Source organism: Vulpes lagopus, chromosome 21 (genome assembly GCF_018345385.1).
Source record: "Vulpes lagopus strain Blue_001 chromosome 21, ASM1834538v1, whole genome shotgun sequence".
Taxonomy (NCBI): Eukaryota; Metazoa; Chordata; class Mammalia; order Carnivora; family Canidae; genus Vulpes; species Vulpes lagopus.
Window position 1 is genome coordinate 14,713,675 of NC_054844.1, and position 23,992 is coordinate 14,737,666.

Consider the following 23,992-nt stretch of genomic DNA (forward strand, 5'->3'; position numbering starts at 1 on the left):
AATATTTTCAAGTGCTTAAAATGTAGATAGGTTTACCAAGGGAAAAGTTATATTAGGTTATATTCTATGATTGGTAATTTATTTTTTATTTGGCTGAGAATCTATATCCTGCAGCAGCAGCATATTCTGCTATATGGCGTCTAAGGTCTGGGGAGTCCAGCTAAGGCCTCAGTCCTACCCTGTGTAACCAGATGAGGGGGGAAAGAAAGCTACCACCTCAAAGCTACTGGCAGTTTGCTTAAGGGGCCAATGAGAAGCAGACATCGTCATCTAAGAAACAGGGTACCACCAGATTATAGCTATTTCTCCTTCTTCCAATTCTTTTTAAGCTACAAATATCTATAGTTATTTCCTGAGCATCGAACAAATGCGGTCTGGCCTCCCCAACATTTTAGAGTCATTTGTGACATCTTAGCAACCAAACTGAAAATCACACATATATTACACATAGAAATGCAAAGTCTTCCCAGAGAGACTTACACGGGGCTGAACCCCTTCGACTGTAACCATGTTTTCACATCTTCTGGCGTGGAGTCATAAGTGATATTGACAACTGGTACATTCTGCCGTGGCACATGGAATTTCTTCTGGGCGGCACTCCGACCAATGGTCAGTCTGTGGATGAGCTCATCCTGCACTTCCTCCATCTGAGATTTCCTTCCTAGATACCAACATGGAATAGGGTATTTTTGAAAACTTCTAACATATGTTGCTCTCTCTAGAACCCCAATGCCCAAACCCTTTGTCCCCAGTAGGACTTATAATCTAGTGTGCCTACCATCTTTCCTCACGTTCATCCTCACACAGGACAAATTCCATGATCAATTATTAAAACCACTCCTTGGCTCTTCTCTTCTCTTCATTGTACTCCCTTGGCAAAACCCCACCCCTTGTTAAATCTAACTTTCTGCTTATTCTGTGTCTGCACCTGTACCCTGAGTGCAACACAACAATGCTGAATGATCTCATGTTAAATTCATGAATATGAACCTCAACCAGGCTGTTGTTTCCTGACAATCATACTGCATTTCTTTAGGTCATGGTCTCAAGTAGGGGAAATATTGACCCTAGGGATATCTGCCAATGGCTGGAGACACTTTTGAACAGCACAATTAGGGGGGGAGGAGGAGGAAGGACGCAACTATCATGTCATGGGTAAAGGTTGCACAAAACATCCTACAATGTACCTGTCAGTCTCCTACAACAGAGAATTATCCAACACCATGTCAACAAGGCTCAGGTTGAGAATCTGCCCTAGACCAAATAACTGGCGACTGTTAGACAAGTATTTACTCTCTTCTTTCTCTGTAAAACCTCCAACACTCATCCCCAAATTCTTACCCAGAACTAATGACCTCACTTTCCTAATGCCAAATAAAATAATAAGTTACAAGAGAACCTCTTTAAGTTCCTAGCAGTTTTCCTCACCTACCAGCACTTTCCTCTTGCCCTCTGCCTTCCCTTTCTTCTTTCCCTGCATCCTTTCCTTCCTTTCCATTCTCCCCTCCCTCCCTAATACATTATGGATCAACTGTGTCCATGCTTCTAAGGCCGGCCCCTTTATATGTGCACTAGATCCCATGTCCTCTGCCTACTTAAATACTTCAACAGTAATTTCTCCTTTACTTATCTAGGTTATCCACTTTCCTCTTTAACTGAATCACTTCATCAGCATACAAACACATTTTTATTTTGTTATTATTCCTTTTCCCTTTAAGCCCTTTCTTGACCCTATGTCCCTCCCAGCTACTGCCCATCTCTCTGCTCCTGTTTTAGTAAAATTCCGTGAAAAGCTGTCTATCCTAGTTGACTCCCATTCGTGTTCTCCAATTTTCTCTTTAATTTATTGCTAAAAAATTAGGCTTTGGGCCCCAACCCTCCACAACATTTTGCTTAACTGCTACAGTCAGTTCCCAATCATTGTTTCATTTAACTCACCAGCAACATAGAAAGAAGGTGATTGTTCCTTAAAATGCCTTCTTCAAAAAAAAAAAAATATGCGTTCTTCCCCTATGGCCTCCCCAAGACACCACACTCACCTGATTTTCCTCCTGTCTCATTGGCCTCTCCTTCTCAAGTCTCCTTTTCTGGTTCTTCTCATCTCCCTAGTAAGTAACACTGAAGTACCCTAGGGCATGATCCTGGGACCTCTCCTCTGCCTATACTCACTCCATTAATGATCACTATACCATTTAAAAGCTGATGACTACCAAAATTATTTCTCCAGTCCAGACTTGTTCCTTAGAACTCTGGACACATATACGCCAACCGTCTACTTAATATATCCATTTAGATGTCTATTAGGTAGCTCAAATGTCCAAATCTGAACTTCTTATCTTCTTCCTGAAGCTTGCTTTTATGCTATATGTCCCCACTTGTTTAATGGTAATCCTTTTTTTTTTTTTCAGTTCCTCTGGCAAAAATGCCATGGAGTTCTGCTAGACTCCCCTTTGTCCTTTTTACATCCAATCCACTGGCAAATTCTGTTAGTCCTACCATCAAAATATACCCAAAACCCAATCACTTCAGTCCATTTTTTCTGTGACTAGCTCCATCTGAGCCACTGGCCTCTTCACAGGTTGCCTTCCTTCCACTCTCAAATACTGCAGCCCTCGCTCTTTGTTTTCAATACAACAGCTAAAATGATCTTTTAAAATATATGTCAGATACTGCAACTCTTCTGCTCCAAACCTTTCCAAGTAACACAAACTACTCCCAGTAAAAGGCCTTAGATGACTACTTTCTGAGGTATCTCTACTGCTCTCCTGGAACCCTCCAGTCTAGCTCATAATGGATTCCTTGGTGCTCTTCAAATTTAAGGCACTTTGCTTGGAACGCTACGCCCCCACAAATCCACTTGGCTCATTCTTCCCTTCCTTTAAAATTTCCCTATTTAAAAAATGCACTCCCAAACAGCCCTTCCTATCCAAATGGCTTTATTATTCTCCAAAACCACTTAAAATGTTCCCTATCAACTCAATCACTTATCTACCTTCTTCCATCAAAATATATACTTGAAGAGAAAATGGATTTTTGCCTGCTTTGTTTGCTTTACCTGAAATACCTGGAACAGGGTAGGGATGCAATAAATACTCACTGAATAAAGAAGTGACTGAGGCATTCTGCTGACTTTTTCAGTGAGAGAGATTTTGAAAAGAATTGTATATAGACCCCTAAAAGAAACAGTGAAGAGAATGGAGGCCAAAAGAGGGGAAATGATCTATCAAAATCACATTATTAATTAGCAGAATTTAGTTAGAACTGGATTTCCTGACATTCAGATCATGGCTGCTTTATGGGTTCAAAGTCATTGAAACCACTTTTGATTAACTTACAAATTATCCTTTTCCCCGACCCATTTTATGCTTATGGGAAAGATGTGTATATGCATATGTCTTTATGAGAAAAATGGGGAAAAATTAATGTATGGTAAAGAGAATAATGTATTTGTGTATTTAAAAACATTATATGCATATATACACATATTACATTATATATGATTATGTATATATGTATTATGTATATATGCACACACATATACACATAGATATTAATTGTATATAACCTTCAAGGATTAAGTTGAGAACTGATATAGTAATCCAGTTAACTAATTAACTTGGCAAGTGACAATATCTAGCTACTAAAACAGCTTCTTTTTGTGACCACTGTTTTATGATATTTTCTTTTATTGTGACCATTGTTTTATGATCCTTCCATCCATCCTTCCTACCTGCTTACCTTCCTTCCTTCTTTTCTCTTTTTCCTCAAGGGAGAATGTCTCAGAAAGCATTTGATGTCCTTGGGAAGTAAATGAAAATGTGTAATAACCAAACAGTTACTTCAGTCTAATTTTTTAATGCCTTAGGTATTCAGGAAACCTTCTGATAAGTCAAAAGACAGAAACAGGAAAAATGAAGGGTGAGAGGGAGAAAGAACCAGGGGTCTAGAGAGGGTGAACAGGAATATCACTGATTGGTTCATTTAAGTAATACACTATATGCACTTTACTAATTAGCTCTTTTAACTCACTGCATCCAACTGCCACACACAATACGAGCACATCTCAAAGGAGTAAAAGAGAAAGAGTATTGCCACACTAAGAGAATTATTTTCTTATCTATTAACTTAGCCACTGTATGATCACCTCTAGTCCATAGTATAACAGAGGAGTACAAAAACCTCTCCTGCTGTGCTCCTGGCTTTTGGTTTCCATTTGCAATGTTCTAGCACAAAGTAACAAACCAGACTAACTTTACACCTCTTGCTGAAATAACACTTCTGATTACAAAAGATTAAATCCAAATAAAAGGCCTAACATTTCAGAGGAAGTGGAAGAAATGCAAAATACCTAAAGCACTGGTATCTTCAAAAGTGATAAGAGGAAAGCCTTTTTGAATCTTGAAATTAACCAATGTGAGTAGCTTAGAAAACAAGCAGCCAGTTTGAATAGGCAACCATAGTTACCTCAGCCAAAGAACTGTCCCTGTCTCACTCTTACTACCTGCTACATTTTTAAAAACAGGCATGCTGACTTTTTCCTTGTTTATGGCTATTTAGTAACTTTGAGCATTCACTTTCCAATTTCTTCCATTTTATTTTTATCAGAAGTCTAGGCAGTAAGTAGACAATGTAGGAAGCATAAAAGGCTTGAGAGAAACCTGGCTATTAAGAAATATATATTTAGGTATGTCTGTCTGTTTCTAAAAGACGGTTGAGAAGCCCCCACATTCATTCAGAAAAACTGTTCTCCAAAAGTGTGCTCAGGAAAAAGTTGTCATGAAAATAATTGTTTTATAAAAAGAAATACATTTATTTAAATGCAAACTTTTATTATTATAAAGCAACAAGTACAGATGTCAATATGGGGAGAGATGTATACATTTTATATACCAATGTCACCCTTTTACTTATGAAAAACAGATTCAAAAGTGATGAGTCACAATTATCAGGAGAGTTCTCTATCTTTAAAGTATTCAAACTATTCCTCTTTCCCATTAGGTTATTCTTAGTTTCTTAGACTAGGACAAAGAACAAACTGTCCTGATCCACAGACTGTTCCAAATGGGGACTAGATGCCTATGAACTCTGATCTAGGCCTGGAAAGAGTGCCACCGTGTCAAAGATTACTGCGCTGACGTATCAAAGAAAGGAAATGTTACAAACTTGTGGTAAAAATGAAAAAAAGAACAGTCATTTCCAAGAGGAAAGTTTCCTTAGGGAAATCAATAAAAATATTTATAGAACATCTCATCTCAAAACTATGTCTTTAAGTGTCTTTGAGAAAAATAAAAGCATCTTTTAAAAAAATACACAAAATTTAAAAAAATCAGTAGCGTATTAAACTTCTACACACATATTCTCTCTTACACACACACAGTTCTTTTAGCTGCACAATCATTTCTCTAAAACTTCACTTTTCCACTACTTTTTGGTAAGGTCAGGATATGGATATGAAGGTGGTAAATCTGCTCTACTTTGGGGAAGTATAAAATAGCCTATAAAAATAGGTTATTGCTTATTGTATTTAGCCAGAATTTCTAGAACAGGAAGATATCTATATCTATATCTATCTATCTATCTATACTTTATATATATAAGTAAACATATATATATATATATACATATATATATACACACACACACACACACATATATTTATACTGGAAAACTTTTTTGTTTTTTGAGTTTTTTTTTTTTTAGTAGAATCTTTTTTATTCAGAAAAAAAAAAACCCAAAAAAACAAAAAAGTTTTCCAACCACACACAGGAGGGGTTTGGGTAGGGGGAGGTGTCCATCCAGCCCCAGCCCCCAGCCCATGTGGTTTTGGCAGCAATAAGGGGTATGGGGTAAGGCCCAAAAAATAAAAATGGTGTACGTGTGTGTATGTATATGTATAGATAGAGAGATAGATATAGATATAGATATATTACCTTCTTTTAAAATTTATCAAGAATGACTACAACTGAATAGATGTGGCTATGATTTATTGAGGTAAGAAAAATGTCAGATGAAAATGGGAGTGAAAGATTCAGTAAATTGGTTCTGAATCTAATCATCCAATCTTAGTTAATAGTTCAGGGGTGCCTGAATGGCTCAGTGTGTTAAGTGTCTGACTCTTGATTTCAGCTCAGGTCATTATCTCAGGGTCATGAGACTGAGCCCCATATCAGGCTCTGCACTCAGTAGGGAATCTGCTTGAGATTCGCTCTCTCCTTTGGCCCCTCTCCCTCTCTAAAATAAATAAGTAAATCTTTTTTAAAAATACAGTTAATAGTTCAATACTTGTATGTGAATGGCAGAGATGAGATCTGATATGAAGACAAATTTGAGAGTCATTCCTTCTCCAACAATACTAAAAGAAATAGAAATAGACTGTTTACTTAGAGTAAAAGTATGTTTATGTGGAGGGAAGAACCCCGAACTGAGCCCTAGAAGAAGGCACACTGAGAGAACAAAAGACACTGTTTATACATATATACGTGTGCACGCACACACACACACACACACACACACACACACACACTGAAGAAGTATCTTCCTGGTGCTCTAGTTTTTGAAGAATTTTTACATGTCCAGTATAGGGAAAGCAAAGAATTTAATAATACTTATACAAACATAATTTGAAGATTAAATAATAAAAACTATCTCAGAATTATCTTCAATTTTCAAATTATCTACACTGCTGTTCAACATGACAAACAAGGGTAATCCAAAGTTTGCCAGAGTATCTTTTCTTTCAGCTTTTTAAAATCCGATTTTCAATAAATAAATAAATAAATTCATTCATTCATTCTGATTTTCACAGAAATCATTCATATAAAAAATCAAACTTAATTTTATGAAAATACAAAGCTGAAGTCTAAATTTAAAAAAGCCCTGAATTTAGAAGGCGAATTTGACCTGGTATTGGTAGGTTGACTGTGTTAAGTGAGCATGTGTATGTCACAAATAGAGGAAGAGGAGCAGGACAAAGATGATTATGATGCTGAAGATGACAGAAAGAAATATTTGGACTGCTTATTGTGTGTCATACTGGTCAAAATCAGTCTTTCAACCTCAGCATCACTGATGTCTTGGACTAGATAATTCTATTGTTCAGGGATGGATCTGTTCATTGTAGGATGTTGCTAAACATACCTGACTTCTACCTGTTAGATGCCAGTAGCATCCACGCAAACTGTGATCAAAACACATCTCCAGATAATACCAAATATTCCTTGGAGGAAAGAGGCATAACCATCTCTGGGTGAGAATGACTGATCTAAATGATTTACATGAATTATACTTCATTAAACCCTCACGATTTTCCTAGAAGATGCCATTCTTTTCCCCCACTCTTCAGATACTGAAGTATACAGAGAATTATTAAATGGTTGAAGGTCAATGGCCATAAGTGGTGTTTTACTATACAAACTCAAATATGTCTGGCTCCAGAGTCTGCATTCAACCACCACAATATATTGGAATATGTGTAAAACTATACACAAAAGACAGAGAGTAGAGAGAACTTGTTTCTTAGAATGTTTTGAAAGACAAGAAACTAGATGAAAGAAAGTCTTTGCAATCTTTGAAGTACCATGCACGTATGAAGGACCACTATTTATATTTAACAATGTTTAATACCAAGAGAACTAATAATAAACAATATTCTACTTAGCAGTCCTTTTAATTCACAGAAGAAACTGTACATTTTTGCTTCCCTGGGAAACTTACGATCCACTGGAAGTTGTTTGTGTCTCTGGTTATCTCGCACAATGCTGCCACCACTGTCACTGGAGCTGCTGTTCTGACGGGTTACATTTGCCGGGACCTTTGGCACAGAAACAGGTGCTGGAGTAGAAGGAGGAAGGGGGACAGGAACAGGAGCCGGTGTTGGAGGAGGTGATGGAGCAGAGGGAGTATCAGTTGGTCTTGGACCATACTCCATCCTTTGTTTCTATAAAAAGACAAATAATTAATTTGAAATTGCAAAAATATGAAACCTAGGCTAGGAAAATAGTATATACTTTGACATGACATTGTTGGCTATTTATTTGTTAACTTACCTACAAATCCATAGTAAACGTGTGTACATACACACACCTCCAATCGTATATGATACAATGATCATTAGAAATCATTTAAGTAGTCTACATATTTGTTCAAATTCAAAATGTAAATTAAGGAGTCAAAAAGGTTTACCAATAGTAAATAGTAGTATTGATAATAGTCCTAAACATTAAAAAAAATAAGATTAGAACTTGGAATCACACAAGATCAGGATAGGTCAAAAGATTTCTGATTATAATTTCCATCAATATTAACCTCTAACTGCCCTGGAAATTTAAATATCAGTAACATAAAGCATTAATTACTCCTTAGTTTAAAAATATTTCTAGATTAAATAATGTTTAATTATACTGTTTCCATGCAGTTTGTTAAGAAAAAGTAGTATCTCAGTAGGTAAAAGGACTATGTTTTAAAATAAATAAGTAATTTTTAAATGTTGTTAATGTTTTTCAAGTCATAACACTTTCTGCCATTATCTTAATGTCAACTTATAAAAATCAGAAACTTTCCTTGTTAAACAGGAATGCTGTGGGGTAGGTGGTGGTAAGGATAATGGTATGGTCTTTAAATACTTATTACTGCAACTTGAAAACATGTATTTTAAAAAGTCCATGTGGGGATTTGCATTTAAAAAGGCTAATGTGTTAAAATCCAAAATAGCTTTCAGTAATTTTTATTTTTTTGTATATTTTTTTACTGGAGTTCAATTTGCCAACACACACAGTGTGTGTATAGTATAACACACAGTGCTCATCCCATCAAGTGCCCCCCTCAGTGCCCATTTTCAGTAATTTTTAAATAATCATTGTTAGGCTATTAAAAACTGTATTTTTGTATATTCCCTAATTAAACTACGCAGAAGAGTTACAACTTTAAATAAAATAATTTTAACTAATAGATAACTGCATTATAACAAGTTCCAAATTCTCAAAAGGCAGTTTTTGGTTGTTTTTTGTTTTTGGTGTTTTTTGGTAGAATCAAAGATACAGAACAATGACTTATAATTTAGGTAAAGCTTAGATCTGCACTGACACAATTTTAATTATGCTAAAATTCAAGATTAGCAGAAAAAAAATGCAAAAGGTAGGCCTTTTGGTAATCTGGTCCTTTGGGCAGAACAAGATTTACTTTTAATTCCTAAATTGGCCCAAATATAAGGTGATATTGATTTTAGAAGAAGCTTCCCCAATTTCCACAGAGATGAAAAACATAAAACTACACAACACACACAACATTTTAAAATTAAGTCATTACTCAGAAAGAAAATAACAACAACAACAACAACAAAAAAAAACCCAAAACCACACCATCATAGTCGCCTTCACAGCAAATGAGTAACACCTGTGGAAACCAGTGTGGGAAGAAACCCTGGTTCTTCTTCTCTGCTGTTTGACTGCTACCACTCACCAGCCAGTGGGGTGAGGCAGGTGGGAAGGGTATAAAGCAGACATGAAAGCAGAAGTGAAAGAAGAGCTTGTAATGCCACTAGATAGATATTGGAGACAGGACAGAAGGGAGAAGAGAAGAGGGAGGGAAGAAATAGAGAATAAGATTTATAAGAGCTCGCCATGGAGTTAGATGGGACAGAAACAGAGACTGCTGGCCCTCATCAGTGGAGGCTAAAAACATTCCTATTATATTCAATAATAGCATCTATTTTATTATTGTGATCTCCCATAAAACAATATTCCTATATTTGGGCCAATAAAATATTTGAAAGCAACCAAAATACAGCAAATATCACCAAAATATTATACTTAGCACACACCAAAGTCATCTGATTAATGTATATGCAATGTGCCCTTGACAAGAATATCCTTTGCACATAATTTCATGAAGGGTTAGTGAATTCTCACAGTAGGATCTCAAGTGTCAGTTTAAATTATTGTTTTTAAAGCATAAACAAACAAATGCTATCAGCCCTGCATTCCATGATATGATTCATATTTCCTGCTTTCATAAAAACAAGAGCGGCTAGTGTTTTGCTATCCATCAAATGATACTGTGAAAAACGGGATATGCTGTGTGTGACTGTTAAAATCAAGCCTGAATTGTGTCTCATCTCATTCATCTGGCGTTGCTGTATCACGCAACTTTATCCATATAACCTACCAGAAAAAGGCTTTAAACATAAATATTGGATTAAAGAGAAACCATATGAAAACTTTTCATGAATTTACTTGCATATTTTCCCCTTTTCTTGGTCCTTTCTTCCTGCCTCATGTTTCCAACCCATGGAATGAAAAGGGGAAAAGCGTTTCCTCAAATCATTAGAACCTGCTCAGAAACAGCAACCAAGGCAGCTTTCCTTTGGAAACTGATTTGTCATTCTTGGTGCAGAGGAAACAGAAGATCAGTATTGCCTCTTGAAATCACTTTTCTGTGTCCCTCTCAATCTTCTTCACTTTCCTTTACCCCCCACCCAGCGACTGTTCCTCCCTTCATTATTTGTCTCTTGGTTATTTTTGGTTGGAGGCAGATCCAAGTTGATGGCTCCTCAATAAATGGGAAGTCTTGGAGAGCAGAACTAAACCTGAACTTTCTTCTCCTGAACCAAGGGCTGAAGCTCTAAATCCTGCCCCCCCCCCCGCCCCCGCAAAATCTTGACCAAACTTCTTGGTTTGCCCAGGACTTTCCCAGATTAGTACAGAATAGTCCCATGTCCCTAAAACTCCTCAGTTGTGAGCAAACCAGCATGAATGGTCACCTTGATGTGGACCAACTTCTGTACAGGGACTGTCGCCCTCTTACCTATTGCCTTTCATCTCCCACAGATGCATTTAAAGTTTTGTTTAAAACAAAATCTTTCTTTGTCTTTTGTTTCTCTGAAAGGAGTCCGAATTACTAGACTCCGTGGCAAATCTACTTTCTTATTGATAATTAAGTCAGAATGAGTCACTTTTCTTTAGCCACAAAAGCTGAAATTCTCCAGGGTTAAAGAAAGTTATTTAGAGATAAGCTCCTGATTCATTCAAGATACTGCTTCAGAGAGGGAGTTATGCAAGCAAGCCCAACAAAGCCATTGAAATTGAACTGTTCTTAAAATTTTAACCTGCACATTTTTCCTCTAAATTTGGTCTCTTTGGAACTCTGCAGTGGAAAAAAAAAAAAAGGCACAGCTGGAACATTTGGAGGGTGTTAAGTCCAGAAATTGAATCCAAAAAATGATATTAAAAAGAAGTGCCATGAGGGAACAAATGTGGGTTACCTCTGACAGCTCGCCAAGTAATTGCTATTAGGAAAATGGAGCAAATCACATCAAATGAGAAAATTAACACAGGAGATGGAACTAAAACAATATCAATTACAATTCACATCAAATATCAGAACACATGAGCAAATTAGTTTTTGACAGTAAAATTACCTGTCCACAAATCAACCAATGAAGGTGCTTGTAAATATATAATTAATTCCCATTACTCTTATCTAGCCATGGAAAACTAATTATATAGAATCATGCTACAGTGTAAACAGTTTAGAGTAGTTAAGTAACGATATGTATATTAGAGTACTGTGATTTTGAAATATTAAGTAGGTTCATCTTATAGCTTATAAAGAATACAATTGGAACACATTAAAAAAAAGGCTGATTCCTATTTAAAAGTTGACTTTACAGAGGGAAATATATATCATGGTGTGTTTTAGTCATCTTTAGGTTTAAACTACAAGCAGAATTTTATAATTCTGTACATGTGCATGTTGGGCAATCATTACTATATATAAATAGTAACCATATATAGTCATCTATATCTATAGATGATAGAGAAAGAAAGAAAGAAAGAAAGAAAGAAAGAAAGAAAGAAAGAAAGAAAGAAAGAAAGAAAGAACAACAGAGGGAGAGGGAGAGGACTATTCAAATTATTGCAAGAAATATTTGGGAAAATGTCAACACATGAGGCAAGAGTAAAAAGTAAGTATCCTTATCTAAAAACCATGCCTCTAATTAATAGATGAATAGACTGTTCTGAGATTTTTTTTTAGATTTTATTTATTTATTCATGATAGAGAGAGAGAAGGAGAGAGAGAGAGAGGTAGAGACACAGGCAGAGGGAGAAGCAGGCTCCACACGAAGAGCCTAATGTGGGACTTGATCCTGGGACTCTGGGATCATGACCTGAGCTGAAGGCAGACATGTAACCACTGAGCCACCCAGGCATCCCATGAGATTAATTTTAAAAAACACATTTTAAATAAGTGAACATTATCAGGAAGTTGGTCTGCTGGAAGTGAATATGAAAACATCTCTAGTAAAATGGTTACTGTCTGTCTAGCAGTATCTGAATATCTGGATTGAGCTTGAAAAACAGAGCATTCATAACATGGGGTGAAACTGGTACTGCTAGTGGCTTAAAAGTCACCCACAGGAAATATTTCCACTTCTAATTTAGGGCTATTTAAACATACATGGAGAAAAATACCAGAAGTTTCTATCTAGACTGGACTGTGGAGATCATGAAAGTCATTGACCCTCTCCATTTCACAGCTGAGCAAACTGGAAGACAGAAAAACAAAACATTTTCTTTAAGGTCACACAGCTAGTTAGTGGTGGAATCAGGACTAGAATCCTTGCAAATCAATATCTAAATTGGGGCTTTTTCCATACTCTCACAGTATCTCTTGCTAGGAAACAGAGAAGATAGGAAACCTTCTGTTTCATTCACAGGACCATAATGACCAGATAATCATAATTATTTGCACCTTGGTAGAGTAAGACTATCTATGATAGTAATAAGCACATAGACTTAATAATTATTAACAAATGAAAGACTTCTTTAGTCAAGCCTTTGAGTACACCAGAAATAACAGCAGGGAGGGGTTTGGGATGCCTGGGTGGCTCAGTGGTTGGGCAACTGCCTTCAGCTCAGGGTGTGATCCTGGGATCCAGGAGTGAGTCCCGCATCGGGCTCTCTGTGGGGAGCCTGCTTCTCCCTCTGCCTATGTCTTTGCCTCTCTCTTTCTGTGTCTCTCATGAATAAATAAGTAAATCTTAAAAAAAAAAACCAGCAGGGAGGGGTTAGTTTCTGCTCTCGTATAGCATGAGAATCTATATGGGCAAAAGGTAATTCTAGTAGATGAACACTCACAGTGCTAGAGGTCTGGGAATCAAGTCAAAAGAAATATCAGGAAACTATGCGGTGAGTAGGTTCCAGATGGGGAGAAAGCACCCTGGATATTGATCTTTTGCCCAGCTAACATACAAAAAGTCTTAGAATGCTCTACAAAAAAATTATTAACAGGTATGTTATTTATCTTTATTTTTCCATAATCTCTCATAAGCACCTACTTCCTTTTCCCTGTGATTTCATTAAATCTTTTTTCAATGTTCCATGTCTTTCTTAGGTTCTTCATTACGTCCTTCCTTTTTATTTTTAAAACTTTGTGGAACCCATGGGGGAAACACATTAGGTGGGAATGGCAGTCTTTATAGAGCTGTGAAAAATCACTCCAAATGTGAGGATATTAAATAACCCAGACTCTCAGGGACATCAGGTGGCAATTCAACACCTATTTACTTCTGTTACCAGTACTAGCATCCCTGCTATCAGAAGAGAATCTTCAACCAAGAGTGTGTGAACAACAGGCAAGTGCAGCTCTTGTGCCCCTCACCCAGGAACCACCATTAGTCTTTGTAGGAAACCCAATGGTATGAAAACTAAGAGTCACAACTGTATGCATTTTAAAACAATTGGTGACTTGTAGATGCCACATGGAACAGTTTACATCTAATTCCCTTATTCCCACCATTCACAAAACGTCTACTTTCTAAGTAAATTATGTAACTTGGATTATTTTCCTAAATGATGAAAAAAAAAAGGAAAGAATTGATGAAATCCAAGGAATGGATGGATAAGGCAAAAATCCCAGTCTAAAGATAGCAACTATCAGAATAACTTTATCACAATATAATGCATGGTAAAGCTATTCTGAGAAAATGTCCCTGAAGCGATTCATATAGTGAAAACCATATGTATATACAAATGAGAAAACAATCTTTTCTAAGCCTGATTCACCACTGGCTCTGAGTCCAGAGTTCTGGGTCCCAATCCTGGCTTTACGCAGCTGTGTAACTGTGGGTAACTTATTTTTCCATACCTTGGTTTTTTCATATAAAAAATGTGCCTAATTTCATAAGATTGCTGTTGGAATTAAATGAATCAGTATTTGTGAAGTCCTTAAATCATGCCTGGCCCACAGCATGAGCTGGCCCTATCTACTCTGGAGGGTAAAACCATTGCTATCTGTGCATGTGAAGAGAGCTTAAACAATTAATCACTACGTATCCTTCTGCAGTATATAACAGGGATCTAAAATGGTTTTGCAAGAAGTTACTTTAAATTCCTTCAAAATTTTGATCTCAATGAATAGAAGATACCAGGGCGAAAGTATGCCATCCATTTCAGAGGAGAGAGAGGGCCATAGCTTGTAATACTCCAAGCACAAAGGAGCCAAGCCCTGGCAGATGGGTTAGAGATTCTGACTCTAGACAGCAGGCTTTTATGGAGGATCTGCTCAGTACTAGGCTTTCTGTCTTTCTTTTCATCAAATGCAAGATCCTAGCACTCAATAAATATTTGGGAGGTGAATGAATGAAGAGACGAATAAGACACAGAATTGCTTTTGATTTATTTGTAATCCAGTGGAGTCTTATAATGCAAGGGGTTTAGGAGCCCTGGAGTCTACATAAATATAGTGGTACCTTTATTATAATTTTGAAATAAGACACAGAGTATTTCTTTAGATATTTTAGATAAAGGTAACTAATAATGCTATTCTTACAGATATAAAATGATTGGCATATATTTCCAAAATTGCTCTTATTTTCCAGCTTACTTTATCTAGTCATTGTGTGTGTGTTTGTTACAAATGCTCTGAGAATAGGAATTCTTTCAGAGTATGATTTATGCCAGATAGCAGATTGTCAAGCCTACGTATTAAAATTTTACAAGATTTTGGTGGTTTCGTTGGGCTCAGCCCAAAGTTTTCAGGAGCTGTTAAAAAATAAACTGTTTTTAATACCTTTTAAAAGTAGGGCTCTTAACCTAAACATACACACACACACACACACACACACACACACACACACACACAGCTTCTATAATGTTTCCACATGTTTCCATTCAGAGTTGCATCCAGAAATTTTTAGAAGACAGTCAGATAGTGTTGAAAAGCTTAAAAGGAAACAGCCCAAATAAGCAGTACCCACACATTTCTATTTACATAAAGAAGCAAAACAAACTCCCAAAACTTGTGAGCACTTAAAAAATTTCTTGGTTGTGCCAAAGTTGACAAAAATATAAGATGAGGCTCTGTTCAGGAAAAGAGGAATAGATTTTATGTTCTCAAAAAGTACTCTCTATACCTATTACATGTATTAATAGTTTTGCTTCAGTTTTAAACAGAAGCAACCATTAAACAGAAATGTCAATTGATGGCTCAGGCCAAGAATCAGAATTGAGGAAGACAAGACTGCACAGAATATAGGCAAAGGTAAAAGAGGTTTAAATTCCTTAGGAAATCTCAGGTGGGAGAAAATACTTAGAATTGATACTGTTTGCAAGTTTTAGGCATTGTACTGGATTTGCTCATTCCTAGCAACCCTGTACACACACACAAAACTTGAGTAATTGTTTTTAACTCTAAAATATAAACTCTTAGATCTTGTTCATATGCAGCATCTAGGGATAGCCTTTGTGGACACTGTTTCCTATAGCTTATCACAAGTTAATTGTTAAAAACATTCCATTAAGTTCAAAGGGCATACACTCTATTACTCTATTATATATTTTAGACATATATTTCAAGCATATACTCTTTAACAGTGTTTGAGGCATTTGGTCTAAATCTCTACAGAAAATAATATAAAGGACTGGCATTTATAAACCAGGCAGGAGCCTTTGTTAGGTAACCACATCTCAAAATCAGAAAAGAAAGAACTTAGGAAAGAAAAAGGTATTCAGACTAAGTTGGAAAAATCACTTCAAAAATCCACAGGAAATAGAGCAGACCATACCTTGAATAACTCAAACTCCTTCTTTGGCATCAACAGCTAATGACAAATCATGAACATAAATTAAGTATATGCACATCAGACCAGTCAAAACAAGCACGGCAAACAATCTCTACTGTCATCACTTTATGTTATCAAGATATATAAATTGTACACTAATTCTTTATTTTAAAAGTCTGCTTAGCTTTTGGATTCTAAAAAAAGCCAAAAGTCACTCTGGATAAGTAGGGGACCTGTACTCACTTAAATGCCATGAGGAGCCAAAAGTAACTAAATGAAAGGTCATGGCATCAGGAGTATGATCACTATTCTAGATTTGGATAACATGTATTTTACTAAGCCTAGATCTGGCATGAAAATTAATTATCTCACTGCATATTCTATGTAGGCTCTACTCAAATTTATGACATTATTATGGGGCCAGTTGTGATCTTTTGCTCAAGATTCTGAAATTAAAATAATTCTTCCTAGGAGTATCATACGGAAGCCACCAGAGGTTTACAGGCTATACACAAGATGTTCCATCCATTCTGCCTCTGCTAGCAGACCAGACATTTGAGATCCTGTCATAGGTCAAAAATCCCAAGGGTTTAATAGTAAGTGAGTTCAGATGTTAGGGTGAATGAGATACACAGGGTCAGCAAAGTCCTGAAAATATGTCACTCAAAACTGAAGAAGAACCTGACTTATCTACCCTATATCATAAGTGTATTTTAATCACAAAAATCAAGAGAGGAAAAATATTACAGTCCAACTGAATACTCATGTGTTGGTGTAAGCTGAGAAGAACGCAAGTTCACTGTTAGTCCGTGGTGGAACATTTAAGAGAATGAGGGCAAAAGATGGTGAAGATGAGCGGCTCGACACTACACCACTGTCTCAGTGTCACCCTCCATCAAGAGGAAGTCACCAGATAGGAAAGCTATGGGTAGAAAAGTGAAGAGGCAGAAATACTACCTCTCCAAATGTCAGAAGCATTGTAGGATGGGTCAAGATGGGTGGGTCATGATGGTAAAAATATCATTCAGAGAAACAGTCACTTACTGGTAAACATTTTGAGCAATTTCCTGAAGAAATAAATCAGAAAAAACACATATATAATTATTCCCTATATCTTTCACCATTGCCCTTCAATTACCCTAGGAAATAAATTGTACAAATTGTACAACAAATTAAGTCTCAAAATGATTAATACACAAAAGGTATTTAAGTCCCATTGACAAGTGATGAATCTGGATGTTTATAAAAGTTAAATTTTGCTAAAAAATAATCATAAATACCTGTATGGTATGTGTATAAGGTGGATCAGCACGCCCTAATCCTGACTCTGGAGGTCTCACAATATCCAAAATGTTATTTGGCACAAATCCAGAGTCTCCACTTGCATTTCGAACTTTCCACCACTGCTTCCTATCATCAAGGATCTGTGATCATGCAAAAAAATAAAGGCATCATTCCATACCAAAGACAATCTATGAAGGAAATTCGATTTTTATTCCTTAGACCAAGGAACTTTTTTCACTTCTAATAAACTGACTTAATATCAATATATTATGGGTTGAAGGTGATTCCCAGGAGTTACACTAATAATTATAATTACTAGTGTAGAACAGACATGGAAACACTATTGAAAATATACTTGAAGACCTCATTACCTGCCAAGAGTGTTTTACTATTTGTATTATCTGAAGTTCTTATAGGTGACTAGGAGGACTTGTTTGGACAGGGCTTTGTATACATCCTTCAAACAGGAAGGAAAAGTATGAAAACCACTATTTTCACAAATACTACTGTGACTATCCCACATTATATATCAAAGAAGATTAACTTCCAGTTATGATCTAAGAAAGAGATTTGAGAATCATAGTAGATTATTCCCAGAATCATTAGCTTACTTACTGATGGATACATTTGTGCAGGGTACTAGCATAGGAAGAAATAAATGCTTTCTCTTATTAAAATATTTTGATGCATTTACGTAACTAGCCTTGATTCCAAAATAAATAAAGGACAGAAAAAGAAAGAGGACAAAGAAAGCCAAGAAATTCAACTTCTTTCCCCCACCTCATATCCTAGAGAAACCCAACAAACAAAAAATTAGATGAAGCGACTCCCTCTCCTAAATGGATACAGGCATCTATAATATACTTTTATCCTTGATAAAATAAAATAATACTGAAGAATAATTTCTTGACCTCAACTTTTCTTTGAGGTATGTTTAGATATCTATACCAAAAGAGGAATACAATAAATCCATTTTATTAAGGGTATTAAAAAAAAGTAAAATTCTATTACCTCTAAAATATCATCCTTTAGAACTGAGAGCTCACTGTTGTTCCTTGCCACAAAGTCATACTTGGATTTGGCATATTTTTTGGGTTGTGCTTTGAGTGGATCATAATTTCTATAAAAAGAAAGAGAAATTATCATTCAGCTAGCTCTTCCTAAAGGCTGAAAAGAGAAATAAAACATTAAGGCAAGTCAATTCCTACCAGAAAATATTCTGACAAATGATTTCAATAGTAGTTTAGTTTATCATATTTCATAGAATGTGAGAACTAAAAATAACCAGAATTTTTACTATTAAAATGAGCAAACTATGGGTAGGGCAAAAATAAATAGTAGGAAAGTCACAGGGTTAGTGGGTACTAATTAAGGCAAATGTAGACTGCAAATCTATGAATTCTTTGTCCACTAAATGTACTAGGATACTGCTCTGTTAATTAGCATCTCTACCATGAAAGAACTAGGACAAAGATCAATGTCAGCATTTTTTGTAAAATTAAAGGAAACTGAAGATAATTTCCATAGTGCAATTTAAATTATATGTTGGTTTTACTAATTCAAGCAATATTTTCAATTCATCTTAAAAAATTATGACTGTGTCAATTTTTAGGAAAGCTTTGTCCGGTTCCTAAACTGCAAGGGAAGGTATAGATTAAGTATAAGACTAATAACACTTCTTAATTAATTAGTTAATTAATTCCCTAAAAATTTATTTTAATAGTAAGAACAGGTCCAAGAGTCCTATTTTTTTTTAAAAGAAAGCTTTCTTTAAAAACCAAACATTTCCTTTAATCATTAAATGACCATTAATATATTTAACATAATTTTAAAAATACTTCTATATATAATACAATAAAACTTGATATATCAACAATGTACTAATATTTTCTTCATTTCAAAATAAAATAACCTTAACTTTTTTTTAATTAATTTTACTCTCTCATCTTCTCCTTAAATTACCTTTCCAATTTCCTACTCATTTCTACAAGAGAAAAAGCAGAAAGGAATTAAAGATGTTTGTTCATTGTTTCCGTCAAGTGGTCCACCAAGGTCCTCTGGAATACTGAGTCATAGCAGGGCCAGCAGGACAATTGTGGATGCAATGTATCCTATCATCACAGGTAATGTACAACCTCTTAGCAACTCCAGAAGAGTTAAGGGACAATGAAAAAAAAAAAGATGGCCTGTAAGCGATGTTACCAATTGGCTATTTTTAAAACATTAAAAAATAAAAAAAGTGAGAGTAACAGTGTAGCCAAATAATTATTGTATATTATTATTAAGGACCACAATAATAACAATTTAAAAACTATTCCATGGGCTCCCCACCCCTATTCCTTAGTTTATATGTTTCATTCTACTTAGATTTCATTTGGGAGGGATACAAAAATTCACCACTCCAAAAGTCAGAAAAGGAGTAATTTCAGTTTTCTGTCTTTTTCTCTCCCCTCATGTTCCCTCCTTCCATGATCTAGATCACTATTAAATATAGAGAGTTGAGTGTACTATACCAAAGGGCAGAGTAGCTCTCTGCCATTGCCTATCTGAACCACAAGTTAAAAAGAAAAGTTTGCTGTAGTTCTCCTTGAAGTCTTTGTTATCTTGAGTGTCTCAGAGGTGACTGCCAAGCATGCACTTACAAAGTGCTTTCAAATGTACAAATCTTTATGGTTTACAATGTCTTATCATCTACAGATTACATTTAGCTATGATATTGACCACAGTAATCAATTGGAAAATCAAACTTTGTGATTTTTCAGATATATGGAAGTTTCTTAAAGATCTATAATGTATCAAAGTGTATGGCCTTACTTACATCTGTTTGAAGTAAGAAATATGCACTTGATAGAGAGCAGACATGGAGTCAGTAATGATTGGAGACGTCTCTAAAACATGAACTGCTTTTGGATAGCAATAAACGGTAATCCCTCAAGATGAGGGCTCTAAACTCAACAGGTGGTTTACCTAATGGCATAGTAAGTTTCACTGCAGAGTGACTATACTTCTCATGGTATTTACTGCCTTCCAGGCATGTAATAAAGTTTAGGGTAATAAAAATAATTACAAAAGCAAATTCCAAACCTCTGTGCATTTCATATCAGACCAGAACTTTCAGATAGCTTTTGCAAATAATGATGACACAACTTCTTAGCAACACAAAACATCAGTGATCCTCGTACCTGTCAACTATTCTGCCACTATTATGATAGCCAGCTGAGAGGTGAGATCCACATGGATAACTAAGATATACAATCTATCCACCATTCAATTTATTTATTTTTTAATTCTTCCTCTGGCTAAATTTAACTGCCTTCACTAAATTCCATTTATATTTCTTATTTCTCAAAGGTTACTAAAGGAAACCTTTTGATATTCACCACAGTATTCTCTAAATAAGGGGGGGAAATCTTTAAAAATAATGTCCCATCGGGGTACCGGGTGGTGGGTGTCTCAACTGGTTAAGCATCAGACTCTTGAGCCATGCATTGAGCACCACACCGGACATGGAGCCTACTTAAAAAATATAAATAAATAAATAATGTCCCTTATATCATCCCTCACATCCTATATAAAGTTCTATGAGAAAAATATTTCTGAGGATTTAATTGTAAAAAAAAATACCCTAACATTATTTATCTCAATAAATTGATATACACTTCTTCCTTTTTCCTAACGACAGAAAATGGTTGTTTCTTTTTGCTGACAGCTAGGAACTTCACGGACAAATCTGAAATTCAATCATGGTGTCAATCTACACTTCAAAACTTTTAATTCTTATCTCCACTCTTGATTACTTAATTTTGTATTTTTTATTTCATGAGTTTATTTTTAATATTAACATTACTTTAACTGCATATTTTTTTAACGGCACATAATTTAAGTGAGCTGTTTGAATCCATTGGGAAGTAGACAAGGTACAGAGACATAATCACGAAGTACACTTCCCCTGATACTCCATAAAGATCAAAGAAAACTTTTAAAAAACACTTCATGGTAAGCTGCCCAAAATATATGGCAGAGGTTTTTCCATCAGGAATACTATACATAATGGATTTATAGGTAAATGATGCAGAGGTAGGTGGTGTCTCTGAAATGTTGGATACACTATCATGTGCCTATTCAATCATTTAATAAATCAATCAAATGAATCTACAAACAGTTGCTGAGTGGCCACAATGTGCTAGATGTGGTCTTAAGATGGAACATGATCAAAATTTCCTTGTATCAATATGTACTAGAACTCTGTCACGCATGAGGAAAATCACTCAAGTGATTTTCCAGCTACTTAACTGTGAAAAACCACCTTGGTTTAGTACAGAGATGCAACAAAGGTAAGAATTACTAATTTGAAATAATTTCCAGAATATGGACATGTTAAAAAAGAAGAAAAAATAAAATATTAGGATGAGTAATAAGTTAGTCAAGAAGAATTTCAATGATATAATTTTTAAACTTCGAAAATAATTTTCATGTATTATCTACTAAAAACTGAATCTATAATTAAAACTTATTTCATATGTTGGCATTTTCAAAATGTATTATTCATTGCTGACTTTACACTCAATATAATATGTTACTGGCATCTTCAGAGTAATACCTGTAAAATTTTCATACCAGTAACCTATTACTTGTTTTCATTTCTAACAAAAATAAAACATTTTAAATCCCACCTTCTTTAGATTCTGTTAAGAAAAGTGAAAAGTGAAAAGAAGTGAAAGGGAATGCAAAACTCATGGTGAGTGAGGCTTTGAGGTAGGAAGGTACCAGGGCAACTTCTCTACCCCACTTCATCTGAATGACCATTCTTCCATATCTTTTTCATTTTATTTTCTTTCTCTTTTGTATTGGGTTGGCCACAATGTAAACCTCATTTGCAGAGGCTGGAAGACAAGACTGGAAAAGTGAACCTACTCCAGGGCCTGTATTTCTCCTCCTCTCAATTCTCCCATCTTTGCCCACACTGAATTTTTTTCAAGAGTGAAACTATGGGAAAATAAATGAAATATAAAACTGCAAAGTGAAAATACAACATAATAAGATGAACTGACAAGAATGACAAATAAGGCACTGACTCCTTCTAAATACTTAGTTTATATTTAGAAATAGTTTTATCTAAAGGAAGGTTTGTTTTTGTTGTGGGGAGAGAAAGATGAAAATTGTTTCCTTTGAAAGTTACAGAGCTAGAAAGATCCCTAGAGACCATCTGGTATAAACTAATGGAGAGTTTCAAAACAATTCTTCTTTGTTTTTAATTCACAGATTTTGTCAGAGCATCTTTTTAAAAAAGGAAAGTCATCCAAAGGCATTTGCACTAAATTAGAGTTATAGGCTGGAGGTTTTCCAGTAAGATTTATAGACTAGAGGCTTTGTTTATCAAAACCAATTCTATAAAGGAACAACTGAAACTTTATCAAACAATTAACAGATGGAAAGTTTAAAGAAGTAGTGAACAATCCAGATGCCAGGACCTCTGTTTGCACTAAATCAAAGCCAGTTATCCACAGGTCTCCAAATGGTGCCCATGAAATGTTACCTATCCATGTGGCGATTAGGAGTTGGCTTAAAAGCCACAGCGGCTTCCCCTTGGTCCAGCTGGGGCCCTCTTGTGTACATGTTGTTGAATGCATACCCATCAGCTGGAGGATACTCTGATACACTGGACTGCTGAAAGAAGAAGATTAAAAGAGTCAGTCTCTAAGACTACTTGAATGACTACTAACATCAAGCAACAAAACCCTCCACCATATTGAGATCAGTTTCATTTTCAAGTGCTTTACCATTATTAACAAATTGTAAAATGGGGGTGGATAAATTTTTGTCAAAGTCTTATTTATAATAGGAAAAGTCATTAGTACAATAGCTAAATCATAATTTTGAAAATAAATGGGTATACAAGCAATAAATTCTTTCCTCGGGAATTTCAGTAATAGTTCATTTTGGTATTAGGTAGACTTTAACAGCTTACATAAAATAAAATTGGTTTGAAAACAACAATAGAACTCTTTGCCCTTGAGCTCTATGTTTAAGAAACAGACTTTTAGGGATCCCTGGGTGGCGCAGCGGTTTGGTGCCTGCCTTTGGCCCAGGGCGCGATCCTGGAGACACGGGATCAAATCCCACGTCGGGCTCCCAGTGCATGGAGCCTGCTTCTCCCTCTGCCTATGTCTCTGCCTCTCTCTCTCTCTCTCTCTCTCTCTCTCTCTCTCTCTGTGACTATCATAAATAAATAAAAATTAAAAGAAAAAAAAGAAACAGACTTTTACTATTCTAGCATGCTAAATATATCACATAAAAATCATCTAAACTCTGTGCATTAAAATTATACTATGTTCTCATTCTTTAAATGTACACAGACCCTATTTTTTTCATTTTTTAAAAAAATGGCATTTAAAAATTTAGCATTATCAAATTTACTGTTGAGGGAAATACAAAAGACAAAAACTCATTGATCTTGACAGTTAATACTCCAGGATAAGACAATACTGGAGTAATTTCTTTTTGCAGTTGACACAATTTCAACATGAGCCTACTGGGTGCTACCAGGAGGGGTAACTGAGGTCTCTGCAACCCAATAAGCACCATGATTTCAAAGCTATGGGGGAAAAAAAACAAAGAAACAAGACCAAAAAAGATCTAAAAAAATTCACA

At 35.5% G+C, this 23,992-nt stretch overlaps 1 protein-coding gene across 5 annotated transcripts in view; it reads right to left on the reverse strand.

Annotated features, from left to right (window-relative positions):
* EPS8 (epidermal growth factor receptor pathway substrate 8) overlaps positions 1 to 23,992 on the reverse strand; it is a 176,082-nt gene that overhangs the window by 3,807 nt on the left and 148,283 nt on the right. For 4 of the 5 annotated variants that reach the window (XM_041736175.1, XM_041736170.1, XM_041736172.1 and 1 more), the window contains 5 exons: positions 22,878 to 23,008; positions 18,353 to 18,461; positions 17,338 to 17,481; positions 7,714 to 7,936; positions 481 to 661 (listed from right to left, as the gene is read on the reverse strand). In XM_041736175.1, coding sequence (XP_041592109.1) covers positions 481 to 661; positions 7,714 to 7,936; positions 17,338 to 17,481; positions 18,353 to 18,461; positions 22,878 to 23,008 — 788 coding nt within the window. The remainder of the gene's footprint in view (positions 1 to 480; positions 662 to 7,713; positions 7,937 to 17,337; positions 17,482 to 18,352; positions 18,462 to 22,877; positions 23,009 to 23,992) is intronic. The other variant, XM_041736174.1, reaches the window with a different exon arrangement.